The sequence below is a fragment of the Somniosus microcephalus genome, chromosome 10 (genome assembly GCF_052327205.1).
Source record: "Somniosus microcephalus isolate GS21.2 chromosome 10, FLI_Smic_1.0, whole genome shotgun sequence".
NCBI classification, from domain to species: Eukaryota; Metazoa; Chordata; class Chondrichthyes; order Squaliformes; family Somniosidae; genus Somniosus; species Somniosus microcephalus.
In genome coordinates, this window is record NC_140996.1 from 66,625,703 (window position 1) to 66,643,349 (window position 17,647).

The following is a 17,647-nucleotide window of genomic DNA, read 5'->3' on the forward strand; positions in this document are numbered from 1 at the left end:
TCCCTTCTGCCTGTGCAGCCCTACCCTGCGGTGTGACCAACTCACTGTACAAGTAATTCGCGACCCTCTCAGCATCGTGAATGCTCCAGCGCCCCAAGACGGCCCGTTAGTAGCTGCAGCTGGATGCATTTCTGGCACACGTGTTGGTCAGGGACACTGGCAGCGTCCCTGAATTCCCACATAGAGCAAGAGGAGCATATCACGGGGCTGGGCTCTCCTGGCATGACCTACCCCTTTAATCAAGTTAAAATAAATTAATTCAATACCACCAGTAAAGTAAGCCTTACCTGGCCTCTGGAGCCCTTTGTAGGCCCGCTCTACCGCTGAAGCACCCGCCAAAGCTCTGAGGCCTTGCCTCACCTAACTCCCTGACTCACCCAACTCTCAGCACTCTGTTGAAACTGCACTCAGTGCAAAATCGCACTTCAAAGCCTGTTTTTATAGGCCCTGAAACAAAGACTTGCTGAGCCCAGCTATAGGAGAACCAGGTTAACCAGATTACTTCAGTTTCCCTTGTTAACTGCCTTCAGCTGCTCTGAGTTGTAGGACTTGTTTATCCCTTTTTAACCCTGCTTAAAGCTGGGAAATTTAGATTTTAAACAGTACACAGTAAATGTGAAACAAACAAAAGTTTGATTTCAGCAACCAGTTAAGACTCCCTGACTCACCCAACTCTCAGCACTCTGTGAAAACCGCACTCAGTGCAAAATCGCACTTCAAAGCCTGTTTTTATAGGCCCTGAAACAAAGTTAGGAATACAAGGTCAGTCTTTATATAAAAAAATGCAAATCAAAGCTTGTAGCAGCAGAATAATGTTCAGGTCATAAAAAATAATAATGACTGAACTGGAAGAAGGTCACTTATTACCCCTGTACCTTTTTCATTGAGACTGATAATTATAAAGTCTAATGCTTTGTAGTATATTTTATCACTGCTTCAATATCAATAAAATCCATTGTAAACATTACAAATAGTTGAAAGACTTTTAACAATTAAATCAATCCATTCAATTGGACATAATCTGTATTTACAAACATTCAATGTAATTTCACAATAGTTATTCATCCATTAGAATTAAAACACTACCATGCCCATCTTTACCTTCACGCTGCATAAAACTTATATCTCATTATTGCTAACAGACCTTGCTTGTGAGCTGTAATCATTCACATACTGAAAATGTTTCCCTGTGATACTTTGATATGTTGACAGACTCATAGCTCAGCTGCATAAAGAGTGTCAATGAAGCCAGAAGCAAAGATGCTTATGTGCAAACTGCTTTGAAATTAAGGAAATTACTAACTTTCTGAGATTCAGTTTTGAAGATGTAGACCAGTTAAATAAGGATTGTAGTAATAACACCTCATAGCCCTCAGCAGGAGTTCTGGCCACATAATATTCCCATTAGTTGATATCTGGCAGACAAAACAGGAGCAAAGAACAAATCAAACCAGGAAAGAACAGAAGCTGTTAAGGATATGATAATTAGATCCAAATAAAAATTATATCCAGCTGTTGGCTATCAGTTAAGAGCAGGATACAACTGGTGAGTGTCAGAAAAACAATTGTTAAAGTTGCATCATACGGTGGCAACCAAAGGGGAAATCTATATGACACAGCAAGCATTTCAGCAGTTGTTTAAATCTAATGCTATGTGCAATTCATTCTTTGGTTGCTAATTTAATATATTAGCTACCTTTCAAGTTAAGGTGGCATATTTAATTATCAGAAAGAAATTTACAATGAAATTGAATACTGCCACTTTAATTCTGCAGACTTTAATTCCTTGCATTCATTGTTTTTTTTGATGCAAGTGTCCTGCTGTTTCAGGCAACAATTTTGAGAGGAAACATTTTAGAAAATTTTATTTTAGAAAATAGGGTGGTGCTTCTTTTAAAAACAAGAGGCGAGTAAAGTAAAATCATTCATAGAGAACTGTGAGGAAAAAGATAACGAGGCTGCTCCAGCACTACTGTCTTTGACTGACTCCGAATACCTTGAACATTGTAACAAAAATGAAAAAGTTTTGGTAAGATATTTTGAAGGCTGTAACTATTTGCAACACCAAAGTTCTGATTGGTCCCCTTGGTGGGCAAAACAAGATTTCTGATTGGTCCCCTTGGAGGACAAGACACACCCAGCAGTTTGTCTGGAATGTGTAATTAGATCCTGCCTGCCTGAGCAATCAAGTACTTTGCAATGATCCATTCATTGTTACAGCCAGCTCTAGAGCTCAACCGTGCTAACACTACTGCTTTCAGAGAATAGGCAGGGCTCACCCTCCTGGGTTAGGAGCACTCACACTGCCGAATTCAGATAGGAAGGAGTGAGGCCATGAAGAGCTTTTAACTTGAGGATGAGAATTTTAAAATCATAGAAACATAGAAGAGTAGGCCATTCGGCCCCTCAAGCCTGCTCCACCATTCAATGCGATCATGGCTGACCATCCAAATTCAAAACCCGGTCCCTGCTTTCTCCCCATACCCCTTGATCCCTTTAGCCTTAAGAAATATATCCAACTCCTACTTGAATATATTTAATGAACTGGCCTCCACCGCCTTCTGTGGTAGAGAGTTCCACAGGTTCACCACTCTCTGGGTGAAGAAATTCCTCCTCATTTCTGTCCTAAATGGCCTACCCTTTATACTTAGACTGTGTCCCCTGGTTCTAGACTCCCCGACCATCGGGAACATCCTTCCTGCATCTAGTCTGTCCAGTCCTGTCAGAATTTTAAAAGTTTCAATGAGATCACCTCTCATTCTTCTAAACTCCAGCGAGTACAAGCCCAATCGACCCAATCTCTCCTCATACGTCATTCCTGCCATCCCAGGTATCAGCCTGGTGAATCTTCGCTGAACCCCTTCCATGGCAAGAACATCCTTCCTCAGATAAGGCGACCAAAACTGCACACAAACCTCAAGATGTGGTCTCACCAAGGCCCTGTACAACTGCAGCAAGACATCCTTGTTCCTGTACTCAAACCCTCTCGCTACGAAGGCCAACATACCATTTGCCTTCTTAACCGCCTGCTGCACCTGCATGCTTACCTTCAGTGACTGGTGCACAAGGACACCCAGGTCTCGTTGCACTTCCCCTTCTCCCAATCTATTACCATTTAGATAATTATCTGCCTTCCTGTTTTTGCCACCAAAGTGGACAACCTCACATTTATCCACGTTATATTGCATCTGCCATGTTTCTGCCCAATCACCCAACATGTCCAAATCATCCTGGAGTTTCTCGACATCCTCCTCACAGCACACACGCCCACCCAGCTTTGTGTCGTCTGCAAATTTGGAGATATTACATCTAGTTCCCTTGTCTAGATCATTAATATACATTGTGAATAGCTGGGGTCCAAGGACCGATCCCTGCGGTACCCCACTAGTCACTGCCTGCCACTCGGAAAAGGACCCGTTTATTCCAACTCTTTGCTTTCTGTCTGCCAACCAGTTCTCTATCCAAGTCAATACCTTGCCCCCAATCCCATGTGCCTTAACTTTACAGGCTAATCTCTTATGCGGGACCTTATCGAAGGCCTTCTGAAAGTCCAGATACACCACATCCACTGGTTCTCCCTTATCTATTTTACCAGTTACATCCTCAAAAAATTCCAGTAGATTAGTCAAGCATGATTTACCTTTTGTGAATCCACGTTGACTTTGTCCGATCCTGTCACTGTTTTCCAAGTGCTCTGCTATTACATCTTTTATAATGGACTCTAGCATTTTCCCCACTACCGATGCCAGGCTTACCGGTCTGTAATTCCCCGTTTTCTCTCTACCACCTTTTTTGAATAGTGGGGTAACATTAGCTACCCTCCAATCCATGGGTACTGTTCCAGATTCCATCAAATGTTGGAAGATTATCAGCAATGCATCTACTATTTCTAGGGCCACTTCCTTAAGTACCCTAGGATGTAGATTATCAGGCCCTGGGGATTTATCGGCCTTCAAACCCATCAATTTCCCTAACACCATTTCCCTACAAATACTGATTTCTTTCAGTTCCTCCCTTTCATCAGACCCTATGTTCCCCGGCATCTCTGGGAGGTTATTTGTGCCCTCCTTTGTGAAAACAGAACCAAAATATGTATTTAGTTGGTCTGCCATTTCTTTGTTCCCCATTATAAATTCCCCTGATTCTGACTGCAAGGGACCTACGCTTAACTTCACCAATCTTTTTCTCTTCACATATCTATAAAAGCTTTTACAATCAGTTTTTATGTTCCCTGCAAGCTTACTCTCATATTCTATTTTCCCCTTCTTAATTAATCCCTGTGTCCTCCTTTGTTGAATCCTAAATTGCTCCCAATCCTCAGGATTATTGCTTTTTCTGGCCAATTTATATGTCCTCTCCTTGGATCTTATGCTATCCCTAATTTCCCTTGTTAGCCACGGTTCAGTCACCTTTTTATTTTTGTGCCAAACTGGGATGAACATTTTGTGTAGTTCATCCATGCGGTCTTTGAATGTTTGCCATTGCCTATTCACCGTCAACCCTTTGAGTGACATTCCCCAATCAATCCTACCCAACTCGCGCCTCAGACCATCGTAGTTTCCTTTATCTAAATTTAGGACCCTAGTCTCTGAGTCAACTACTTCATTCTCCATCTTAATGAAGAATTCGATCATATTATGATCGCTCCGACCCAAGGGGCCTCGTGCAACAAGATTGCTAATTAATCCTTTCTCGTTACATAATACCCAGTCTAAGATGGCCTGATCTCTGGCTGGTTCCTCAACATATTGGTCCAGGAAACCATCATGTAAACACTCCAGGAATTCCTCCTCCACAGTACTGTTACTAATTTGGTTAACTCAATCTATATGTAGATTAAAGTCACCCATGATGACTGCTGTGCCCTTATTGCACGCTTCTTTAATTTCCCTTTTAATGCCATCCCCAACCTCCGCATTACTTAATGGAGGTGTTTATACCACTCCCACTAACGTTTTCTGCCCCTTGGTATTTCTCAATTCTACCCATACAGATTCCACATCATCAGAGCTAATATCCTTCCTTACAATTGTGTTAATCCCTTCTTTAACCAGTAATGCTACCCCACCTCCCTTTCCTTTTTGCCTATCTTTCCTGAATATCGAATACCCCTGGATGTTGAGCTCCTAGCCTTGGCCATCCTTGAGCCACGTTTCCGTAATCCCATCCAAATCATATTCGTTTACCTCTATTTGCGCAGCCAATTCATCTACCTTATTACGAATGCTTCTCCCATTAAGACAGAAAGCCTTCAGGCTTATTTTTTTAACGCTCTTAGACCTATTAGAATTATTATTTACTGTGGCCATGTTTGATTTAAACCGTTGATTTCTCTGACTGCCACTTTTGTTTTTCTCCTTCCTTTCTTTTGCTTTTATCCTTGTTTCCCTTTCCTCTGTCCCCCTGCTCAGCTTCCCAACCCCCTGCCATCTTAGTTTAAACCCTCCCCCAGAGCACTAGCAAACACACCCCCTCGGACATCGGTTCCAGTCCTGCCCAGGTGCAAACCGTCCGGTTTGAACTGGTCCCACCTCCCCCAGAACCAGTTCCAATGTCCCAGGAACTTGAATATCTCCCCCTGGCACCATTCCTCTAGCCACGTATTCATCTGAAAGATCCTTCTATTTCTACTCTGACTAGCACATGGCACTGGTAGCAATCCTGAGATTACTACCTTTGAGGTCCTATTTTTTAATTTACCTCCTAACTCCCTATATTCAGCTTTTAGGACCTCATCCCGGTTTTTACCTATATCGGTGCCTATATGCACCACGACAACTGGCTGTTCACCCTCCCCTTCCAAATGGTTCTGCAGCCGCTCTGGGACATCCTTGACCCTTGCACCATGGAGGCAACACACCATCCTGGAGTCTCGTTTGCTTCCGCAGAAACGCCTATCTATTCCCCTTACAATAGAATCCCCTATTGCTATAGCTCTACCCCTCTTTTTCCTCCCGGCCTGTGCAGCAGAGCCACCCCTGGTGCCAGGAAGTTGGCTGCTGCTGCCTTCCTCTGATAAGCCATCCCCCCAATAGTACTCAAAGCAGTGTATCTGTTTGAGAGGGGGATGTCCACAGGGGACCCCTGCACTACCTGCCTGCGCCTAGTACTCTGCCTGTTGGTCACCCGTTTCCTTCCTGCCTGTCCAACCTCTACCTGCGGTGTGTCGAACTCGCTAAGCGTGCTATTGACGACGTCGTCAGCATCGTGAATGCTCCAGTATGTATCCAATCGCAGCTCCAGCGCCGCAATGCTGTCTGTCAGTAGTTGCAGCTGGATACATTTCCTGCACACGTAGTTGTCAGGGACACAGGGAGTGTCCCTGAGTTCCCACATAGCACAGGAGGAGCATACCACGTGGCCGGGCTGTCCTGCCATGACTTACCCTTTAATTGAAATTAAATGAAATCAATCAATCCCACCAATTACACTACAGTTAAATGGTTTACCAACAGTCCCCGTTACACCAGAGAGACCTTAGTAACTATAAACCACAGAGTTAAAGTTTAAAAAGAGAGAAATACTCACCAACCAATCACCTACCTGCTTTCTGGTGACGTCACACTTTAATTACCTTTTACTTCTCTCCCTCCCTCTGAGCTCAGAGATTGGAGATCGGTACGCCTCACCTGGTCTCGGAGCTGTTTTTAAATGCTGTCGCCTCGTTCCCTCGCAGGTCCGCCCGCCTGCCGCCGCTGCTCTGAGGCCTCACCTGGTCTCGGAGCTGTTTTTAAATGCTGCCGCTTCGGTCGCCTCGTTCCCTCGCAGGTCCGCCCGCCTGCCGTCGCTGCTCATTCACATTATAGCCATTCATTCCTCCTCCTTCAGCAATGAAGACAGGATAATTGGTTCAAGGCATTCCCCCCTAGATCGATCTGCAGTTTTGGTGCAAATAATACTGTTGTGGAAACAAAGGGTTTGAGCATAAATAGGATTTAAAATACGGAGTGATTATTTGCAATGCAACATTGTCCATCAAGGTGTTGGTGTACCATGTTCCCCCTAATACAAAAGCAAAATACTGTGGATGCTGGAAATCTGAAATAAAAACAGAAGGTGCTGGAAATACTCAGCAGGTCAGGCAGTATTTGTGGAGAGAGAAACAGAGTTAACGTTTCAGGTCGATGACCTTTTGTCAGAACTGTACCGCGCATGAGCGACCGGATCGATTGCGCATGCGCAGTACCAAACGGACGCACATGCACAGAGTCAAAAATGCATTGCAAATAATCACTCCGTATTTTAAATCCTATTTATGCTCAAACCCTTTGTTTCCACAATAGTATTATTTGCACCAAAACTGCAGATCGATCTAGGGGAGAATGCCTTGAACCAATTATCCTGTCTTCATTGCTGAAGGAGGAGGAATGATTGGCTATAATGTGAATCCCCTTAGACATTTATTGAAACCAGTGATTTTAAGAGACAAAAAATTTAAACTTAAAAAAAACACTGTTGGTCAGTCATTTATTGAAGCATTTTGGTACATTACTGTTAACAGTGGGTTACATTTGAACTCTGAGCTGATTCCAGTTACTCAAAGTCATTATCTACTGTACTTCACAATTTTAAAAGTATCTTTTGAAGTTTTTTTAATACAATTAAGCAATTATTTATCAAAAGTTGATGTACTGGTGTTTTTTCAGTGAGATAAAGGAATTCGCTGCTCTATGTTCCAGTTTGTCACTGTGTCTGTATTTCAGCCTGATAGCACAGCTGAATATTTCAACAGAGTAGATGAAATTTGAGTTGGATTTACAGAAACAAAAATCTTGAATTTAATTTGAGAATTGTGACAATGATAGCTATTAGTCCTTACAAAGATGGTATAATGGTATATTAATTTCATCACCGATGTAACACAAATGTGGATCCAATAACTAGGTTACCAACAAGGAGAAAGTTATTAATTGCATTTTAAGGATAAGCTTAAAGCCTTCCCCTAAAGTAGTGCTATGTCTAAGTATTCGTACTAAGATGTATTCTGTACCAAAGTAGTATCCCAGTTAGTTTAACAAATGTCCTGATAATATCTAAAGAACAATTATGTGCAATTAATGACAATAAGAAAGATGTATTGCTTTTCCTAAAACTTCTAGTCATAATGACCGTGAAAAAATGGTGTATATTTTCCAAAAGTTGTAAACTGTATACCTGTACTTTCAATTTATTTTTGAGCCAGTAATGTTTGGTTTTTATATCAGTGAAAATTGCATGTTTGTGCAAGCTAAAGTTAGAAATATGGAGATGTCTGTTCAGTTAACAGAGTCAATGATATTAGGTTGCACTGAGCTTCACTATACATTCTGAGAACTGGGAAAGCCATAGTGAAAATCACTGAGTGTGATAAGTTACATTTACTGCATTAACAAAAATGCTGTGCTTATTTCTCTAAAAGTCCATTTGGTTTATTCAGCACTTTGCAGAAACTTTGGGACTTCAACCTGGAGATTCAGCTTTGTTTATAAATGGACTACATCTGGATCTGGACACTCATGATCCATTCAGGTGGGTATGAATGAACACTGTTATATTTCTATTATCCATATTTACCACATCATTAGAATCCTTTCACTTGAGCATTGTTACACATTTTGTTGAGTCACTATATCCATTAATGTGTGGATTTAAAATGGCCATCTCAATTTAAAGGCAAAATGTAGCTACCTTTGCTACAGTAATCAGCAACCATCAAAACAACCATCCCTCTATGTATTTCCCAACTTTCCCTGATTGAACTCTGCTGAAAGTTTAGCATAATGTATATTTAAAAAAAATAGGAACAGTCGTATTCTAGAATAGTGCCTTTGAGGCCTCCCACTTAGTTTCCTCAGTAGCAGTCAATGAAAATTGCCGCCCTCTCCTCATGCAGCCTGCTCCCACGACTCATTTGGCCATACAGTTGAAGAGTCAAAGTATGGAAAAAGGACAAAGAACCTAAAGGATGAGAACAATCAAATGGAAGAGGGGAAGGAAAAATTAAGTTTAAGAGAACTACATGATCACCAGTGATGTTAGAAATGGGAAAGGTTGCCCAACTGAAGTTGTCCCTACACTAGCCTCTTGTGTCATTTTTTGCTGAGTGCATGCATTTGTTATAGAAGGGGAAGAGCGTGCGCGTTTTGGCTGCTGCTCTAGATCCGAGCCCATCAGTTCTATTTCCCCTGTTCTCTCCCCTTTTTCTTTTCTTTTTACCCCTTCTAAGCCCCGCTATCCTGTCATCATGCCTCCTTTCACTTCTCCCCTCTCGGGTGCTCTGCCCTCCCAAATCCCCACCCTCAGCACTCCTCGACGTTCCTACTCTGCTGTTGCAGCCCCAGACCTGACTCCCTGTTAGATAAGTCTACAGCTTCCCTCTGTGGCTCTCTTGGCATCCTCCGAAGGGCCCATCGAGGCGCTCCTCGCTGCCTACCTCCGAGAAGCAACCCCAACTACCCCATCCTACTCTCTCGTTGACCTTCCCGCCCAGCACGCCCACTGGTTGCTAATCTTGCTTGCCTCCTTCCCGTCCCACTCATTGCTCCCTGACCCTGTGGACTCTGCCAACAGATCGGCTATCGCCGTCCCTCTCTGTATCTCCCTCCAGAATGTATGTTCACTTCTGAACAAGGCCCTTGCCACCTGTGAGCTTATTGTGGATGATTGCATCAATATCGTGGCCTGGCTGAGGGGTGATGACATCTTCCCCCTTAAAGAAGCTTCCCAGCAAAGCTATACTTTTCCCCATGTGCCTTGCCCAAACTGCTGCGGTGGTGTAGCCCTTATCGCCAAATCATACCGAGACCTGTCCCCCTACTCCTCTGGCAACTTCTCCTCCTTTGACCATCTCATCTTGCTTTACCCCCCTCACTTCTCATTTAAAATCCTCATTCTCTACCGCCCACCCAAGTACCATACTAAGTTTCTCACCGCGATATCTTCACTGCTTTTGTCTCTGTGCCTTGGCACCTCCATCTCAACTCATCATGCCCTCTCTCCTCTGAGTTCACTGCCCTCCTATCCTCCCTAAATATCTCCCTCCATATAAACTCCCCAACCCATATTCATGGCCACCCCCTCGACCTCGCCATCTCACGTGACCTTGCTGCTCCCCATCGTGTTAATCACCGATAAGACCATCTCTGACTATTTCCTTGTATCGCTCTCCACCCACACCCCCTTTCCCCTCCCAACCCCACTTCTGTGTCCGCCTCTGGAAAAAATTCTCCCCCAAGTCACTCACAACTGCACTTACAAATTCCCATCTCTCTAGCCTTTGCTCCTCCATTCACCATGGCATTCCTGCAGCTGCTGATCTGCTCAGTCATACTCTCACCTCCACCTGTGATGCACTTGTCCCCATTAAAACCATTACTCTCTCTCACCCTGGTCATTCCCCCAGGTATGGCCTTCACCTCGGCTCCCTTAACTCCAAGGGATGCAGACTTGAATGTCTGTGGCAGCCATCGCCAGATCTGGCTGGACCACAAAAAGCGCTGCCGGGTCCTGCTCTCCTCGGCCAAAACTGCTCACTATTCCAGGATCATCCTGGAATGCAAAGATAACCCCCAGCTTCTCCTCTTCACTACAAACCGTCTTCTTAAACCCCTCTCCCCTGCCTCCTCCACCCTCACCTCCAATAAGTGCGAAGAGCTCATAGACTTCTGTTTCACCAAGATTGAGACTATCCGTTTAGATTATATATATTAATGATCTGGATGAGGGAATTGGATGTAATATCTCCAAATTTGCAGACGACACAAAGCTGGGTGGGAGGGTATGCTGTGAGGAGGATGTCGTGAAACTCCAGCACGATTTGGACAGGTTGGGTGATTGGGCAGAAACATGGCAAATGCACTATAATGTGGATAAACGTGAGGTTATCCACTTTGGTGGCAAAAACAGGAAGGCAGATTATTATTTGAATGGTAATAGATTGGGAGAAGGGGAAGTGCAAAGAGACCTGGGTGTTCTTGTACACCAGTCGCTGAAGGTAAGCAAGCATGCAGGTGCAGCAGGCGGTTAAGAAGGCAAATGGTATGTTGGCCTTCGTAGCAAGAGGGTTCGAGTACAAGAACAAGGATGTCTTGCTGCAGTTGTACAGGGCCTTGGTGAGACCACACCTTGAGTATTGTGTGCAGTTTTGGTCGCCTTACCTGAGGAAGGACGTTCTTGCCATGGAAGGAGTGCAGCGAAGATTCACCAGGCTGATACCTGGGATGGCAGGAATGACGTATGAGGGGAGATTGTGTCGATTGGGCTTATACTCACTGGAGTTTAGAAGATTGAGAGGGGATCTCATCGAAACCTATAAAATTCTGTCAGGCCTGGACAGACTGGATGCAGGAAGGATGTTTCTGATGGCCGGGGAGTCCAGAACCAGGGGTCATAGTCTAAGGATAAGGGGTAAGCCATTTAGGACTGAAATGAGGAGGAATTTCTTCACCCAGAGAGTGGTGAACCTGTGGAATTCTCTGCCACAGAGGGCGGTGGAGGCCAGTTCATTAAGAATATTCAAGAAAGAGTTGGATATATTTCTTCAGGCTAAAGGGATCAAGGGATATGGGGAGAAGGCAGGGACCGGGTACTGAATTTGGATGATCAGCCATGATCTCATTGAATGGCGGAGCAGGCTCGAGGGGCCGAATGGCCTACTCCTGCTCCTATCTTCTATGTTTCTATGTCCCTGCCACTTCCCACCCTTCCCTCAGCACACTGGGAAAAATTTCCCCTAAGGCTCCCCTCTGCCCTAGCCCTGAACTCGCATCTTTCTCTCGTTTCTCTCCCATCTCCCATCATTCCCACTCTGAACTCATCTTGTCCATGAGAACCACCTCCTGCTCCCTAGATCCTAATCTCTCCAGATTGCTGATGAACCAGCTTCGCATGTTAACGGTTCTCTCACCTCAGGTACTGTCCCCCTCCCCTTCAAAGCAGCTGTCATCACCCATCTCCTTCTCAAAAAAAAAACACATTTGACCCCTCTGTCCTTGCAAACTACTGCCCGATCTTCAAGCTCCCTTTCCTCTCCAAAGTGCTTGAACACATTGTCATCTCCTAAATAAGAACATAAGAAATAGCAGGAGTAGGCCAGTCGGCCCCTCGAGCCTGCTCCGCCATTTAATAAGATCATGGCTGATCTGATCCTAACCGCCAATCTACTATCACAGAACCATCTCCTGAATCTAACAGAATTAGACACACAAAATAGGAGCAGGATCGGCTACATGGCCCCTGGGCCCGCTCCGCTACCCACAGGGCCATGACCGATCCGAACCTAGACTCATGTCCAAATTCCTGCCCGCTCCCCGTAACCCTTAATTCCCTTTACTTCTAGGAAACTGTCTATTTCTGTTTTAAATTTATGCAATGATGTAGCTTCTACAGCTTTTTGGGGCAGCATATTCCATGGACCTACCACCCTCTGAGTGAAGTAGTTCCTCCTCATCTCAGTTTTGAAAGAGCAGCCCCTTATTCTAAGACTATGCCCCCTAGTTCTAGTTTCACCCATCATCAGGAGCATCCTCCCCGCATCCACCCGATCCAACCCCTTCACAATCTTATATGTTTCATAGAAACATAGAAGATAGGAGCAGGAGTAGGCCATTTGGCCCTTCGAGCCTGCTCCGCCATTCAACGAGATCATGGATGATCATCCAAACCCTAGCACCCGGTCCCTACACCGACAGCCATCCCACCCAAGCCCTATCACCCCGTAACCCCACGTATTTAATCCCCTCTAACACTAAGGGCCAACTTTTATCATGGCCAATCAACCTAACCCGCACATCTTTGGACTGTGGGAGGAAACCGGAGCACCCGGAGGAAACCCACGCAAACACGGGGAGAATGTGCAAACTCCACACAGACAGTCACCCGAGGCCGGATTTGAACCCGGGTCCCTGGCGCTGTGAGGCAACAGTGCTAACCACTATGCCACCGTGCTGCCGTTTCAATAAGATCGCCTCTCATTCTTCTGAACTCCAATGAGTAGAGTCCCAATCTACTCAACCTCTCCTCATATGTCCACCCCTCATCCCCGGGATTAACCGAGCGAACCTTCTTTGTACTGACTCGAGAGCAAGTATGTCTTTTCTTAAGTATGGACACCAAAACTGTATGCAGTATTCCAGGTGCGGTCTCACCAATACCTTGTACAACTGATGCAATACCTCCCTATTTTTATATTCTATCCCCCTAGCAATGAAAGCCAACATTCCATTGGCCTTCTTAATCACTTGCTGCACCTGCATACTAACCTTTTGAGTTTCATGCACCAGGACCCCCAGATCCCTTTGTACTTCAGTACTTTCCAGTTTCTTGCCATTAAGATAATAGCTTGCTCTACGATTTTTCCTGCCAAAGTGCATAACCTCACACTTTCCAGTATTGTATTCCATCTGCCAAATCTCTGCCCATTTACTTAGCCTGCCTATGTCCCCTTGCAGGTTTTTTATGCCCTCCTCACTCACTACTTTCCCTTCCATCTTAGTATCATCTGCAAACTTTGATATGTTACACTCGGTCCCCTCCTCCAAATCGTTAATATAGATTGTAAAGAGTTGGGGACCCAGCACTGACCCCTGCGGAGCACCACTAGTTACTGATTGCCATTCTGAGAATGAACCATTTATCTCAACTCTCTGCCTTCTGTTAGATAGCCAATCCTCTATCCATGCCAGAATATTACCCCCAATCCCGTGATTTTTTATCTTAAGCAATAATCTTTTGTGCGGCACCTTGTCAAATGCCTTTTGAAGTCTAAATACACTACGTCCACTGGTTCCCCTTTATCCACCCTATATGTTACTTCCTCAAAGAACTCCAGCAAATTTGTCAAACATGACTTCCCCTTTATAAAACCATGCTGACTTTGTCCTATTAAATTATGATTATCCAAATGTCCTGTTACTGTCTCCTTAATAATGGACTCCAAAATTTTACCTACCACAGATGTTAGGCTAACTGGTCTATAGTTTCCAGCCTTCTGTCTACTGCCCTTTTGAAATAAGGGTGTTACATTAGCAGTTTTCCAGTCTGCCGGGACCTTTGCTGAGTCCAGGGAGTTTTGGAAAATTATTACCAATGCATCCACAATCCCTACCGCCACTTCCCTCAAGACCCTAGGATGTAAGCCATCAGGTCCAAATGATTTATCCGCCTTGAGTCCCATTATTTTACCGAGTACCACTTCCTTAGTGATTTTGATCGTGTTTAGCTCCTCCCCCCCCTATAGCCCCCTGTTTGTCCAGTGTTGGGATATTCTTAGTGTCTTCTACTGTAAAGACTGATACAAAATATTCATTCAGTGTTTTTGCCATCTCCATATTTCCCACCATTAATTTCCCGGTCTCATCCTCTAAGGGACCAACATTTACTTTAGCCACCCTTTTTCTTTTTATATAACTATAAAAACTCTTACTATCTGTTTTTATATTTTTTGCTAATTTACTTTCATAATCTATCTTCCATTTCTTAATCAATCTTTTTGTTATTTTTTGCTGTCTTTTAAAGTTTTCCCAATCCTCTATCCTCCCACGAGATTTGGCTACCTTATATGCCCTTGTTTTTAGTCGAATACTATCCTTAATTTCTTTACTTAGCCGCGGATGGCTGTCTTTTGTTTTACACCCTTTTCTTCTCAGTGGAATATATATTTTTTGGAAGTTGTAAAATAACTCCTTAAATGTACACCACTGATCATGTATCGTCTTACCCTTTAATCTATTTTCCCAATCCACTCTACTCAATTCCGCTCTCATACCTTCATAGTCTCCTTTATTCAAGCTTAGCACGCTTGTTTGAGATCCAACCTTCTCACCCTCTAATTGAATATGGAATTCAACCATGTTATGGTCACTCATTCCAAGGGGATCCTTTACGAGGACATTTTTAATTAATCCTGTCTCGTTACACAGGACCAGATCTAAGGTTGCTTGCCCCCTGGTCGGTTCAGTTACATACTGCTCAAGAAACCCATCCCTAATACACTCAATGAACTCATCCTCAAGGCAGCCCTGCCCAATTTGATTTGTCCAATTAATATGATAGCTAAAATCCCCCATAATTATAGATGTTCCCTTATTACAAGCTTCAACTATTTCCTGATTGATACTCCGTCCAACATAGTTGCAACTGTTCGGAGGCCTATAGACTACGCCCACTCGTGTTTTTTTCCCCTTATTATTCCTTACCTCCACCCAAACTGTTTCACTATCCTGATCTTTTGACCCAATATCATTTCTCTGTATTACAGTGATTCCTTCCTTTATTAACATAGCCACCCCACCTCCCCTTCCTTCCTGCCTGTCCTTCCTGATTGTTAAATAACCTGGTATGTTTAATTCCCAGGCATTGTCACCCTGTGTGATAAACCACTGTTTGTATTCCACTGTGTACATGCCTGGACATGCCTCGGCTGACTCCTCCCACAAGTCCTAGTATAAAGGTGACTGCTCCCCAGCCCTTTGTATTTCTGGACCGGTCGACCACTCGAGGCAGACCTTCATTCTTTTGTTAATAAAAGCCTTTAGTTACTCTCTTAACTCTCAGTCTTTTATGAGTAATTGATAGCGCATCACCCTGCAGCCATGTTTCTGTAATGGCCACAAGATCATACCCATATGTCGTTATTTGTGCCATTAACTCGTCTATTTTGTTACGAATGCTACGTGCATTCAGATAGAGAACTTTCAAATATGTTCTGTGACACTTAGTTCCTGCTTTTGCCCTTTTTATTACTTTACCTTTTACTCCATACCTCTGCCCCTTCCTGAGACGCTCTGGTTTTTAATTTCCCCACTGCTACCTAAGTCTATGACCTTCTCTGTTGTCATTTTTATTATTTGCGCTCTAGGAACCTCCCCCCCACTAGTTAGTTTAAAGCCCTCTCTACAGCCCTAGTTATATGATCCGCCAGGACTCTAGTCCCAGCACTGGCCAAGTGAAGCCCGTCCCAACGGAACAGCTCCCTCCTGCCCCAGTACTGGTGCCAGTGTCCCAGGAAGCAAAACCCATTTCTCCCACACCACGCATTTAACTCTATAATTTTATTTGTCCTAGCCAAATTTGCTCGTGGCTCAGGTAATAATCCAGAGATTATTACCCTTGAGGTTCTGTTTTTTAATTTGACCCCTAGCTGCTCATACTCCTTTAACTGAACCGGCTTCCTAGTCCTATCTACGTCGTTTGTACCAATATGGACCACGACAACTGGATCCACCCCCTCCCACTGCAAGTTTCTTTCCAGCCCAGAGGAGACGTCCTTAACCCTGGCACCGGGTAGGCAACACAGCCTTCGGGACTCTCGCTCTCGGCTGCAGAGAACTCTATCTATCCCCCTAATAATACTATCCCCTACCACTACAACATTTCTAGTTGCTCCCCCCTCTTGAATGGCCCCCTGTTCCACGGTGCTGTGGGCAGGTTGCTCATCCTCCCTGCAGTCCCTGCTCCCGTCCCCACAGGGAGTAAGAACCTCGAACCTGCTGGACAAGAGCAAGGGCTGCGGCTCCTCCAGCTCTACCTCCTGGATCCTCGTACCTGCCTCACTTGTAGTCACACCGTCCTGTCCCTGACCTTGCGCTACATCTGAATTAATTAACTTCATAGGTGTGATCACCTCCTGATACACAGAGTCCAGGTACTTCTCCCCCTCCCTGATGTGTCGCAGTGTCTGAAGCTCAGACTCCAGCTCATCAACACGTAGCTGGAGTTCCTGTAGCAGCAGACACTTGTCACAGACGTAATCACCGTGAGCCTCAATGGGGTTCACCGGCTCCCACATCTCGCAACAGTAACACATCACCTGCTCCATTCTAAGTAATTAATTAAATTTTTTATTGTTAGTTATGGACACCCTCTGCCCGATTATAGATGCTAGTATCCCCTTTAATTAATTGGATTTAATTTAAATTAATCCCTCTAATTACACCAGTTAAATGGTTTACCAACAGTCACTCTGCACCAGAAAGGCCTTATTAACTACAACCCACAGAGTTAAAGTTTGAAAAGAGCAGCTAACACCCCACTTAACCTAACTCACACACTTACCCAAACTCACAGCACTCTCTGATGACTCGCACTCAGTGCTTGCTCGCACTAGGACTGGTCTTTTTATACTGTTTGTTTGTTTACAGCCAAATGAGTCACCCCTGCTGATTAGTTAGAAAACTGGTTTCCACTGCCTGCTGTGCCAATTTACTCCTACTGCAGTGTAACCTTGTTTTACTCTTCTTAAACCAACAGAATCCCAAATATTGACTTTCCCCTTTACTTAAACTGCTTAAGTAATCTTATCAAGAATGATTTAAAGAGAAATAACAATGAAAGAACTCACACACTTACCCAAACTCACAGCATTCTCTGCTGACTCGCACTCAGTCAGTCGCATCCATGCCTATCTTTCCTGCAATTCCATGTTTGAATCCCCCCAACCAGGTTTCCACCCCTCAGTACTGAAGAGGCACTTATCAAATTCATAAATGACATTCTGTGTGACTGTGACCGTGGTAAAATATCCCTCCTCGTCCTTCTCGATCTGTCTGCAGCCTTCAACACGGTTCACTACCCTATCCTCCTCCAACGCTTCTCCACCATCATCCAGCTGGGTGGGACTGCAATCACCTGGTTCCATTCTTATCTATCCAAAGAATCATCTGCAATGGCG

General features: G+C 44.3%; 1 protein-coding gene across 1 annotated transcript in view; it reads left to right on the top strand.

The window, feature by feature from the left end:
• Positions 1-17,647, top strand: part of LOC147111533 (UDP-glucose:glycoprotein glucosyltransferase 1-like) — a 680,288-nt gene that overhangs the window by 272,740 nt on the left and 389,901 nt on the right. The window contains exon 12 of the mRNA XM_085999896.1: positions 8,417-8,512. Coding sequence (XP_085856022.1) covers positions 8,417-8,512 — 96 coding nt within the window. The remainder of the gene's footprint in view (positions 1-8,416; positions 8,513-17,647) is intronic.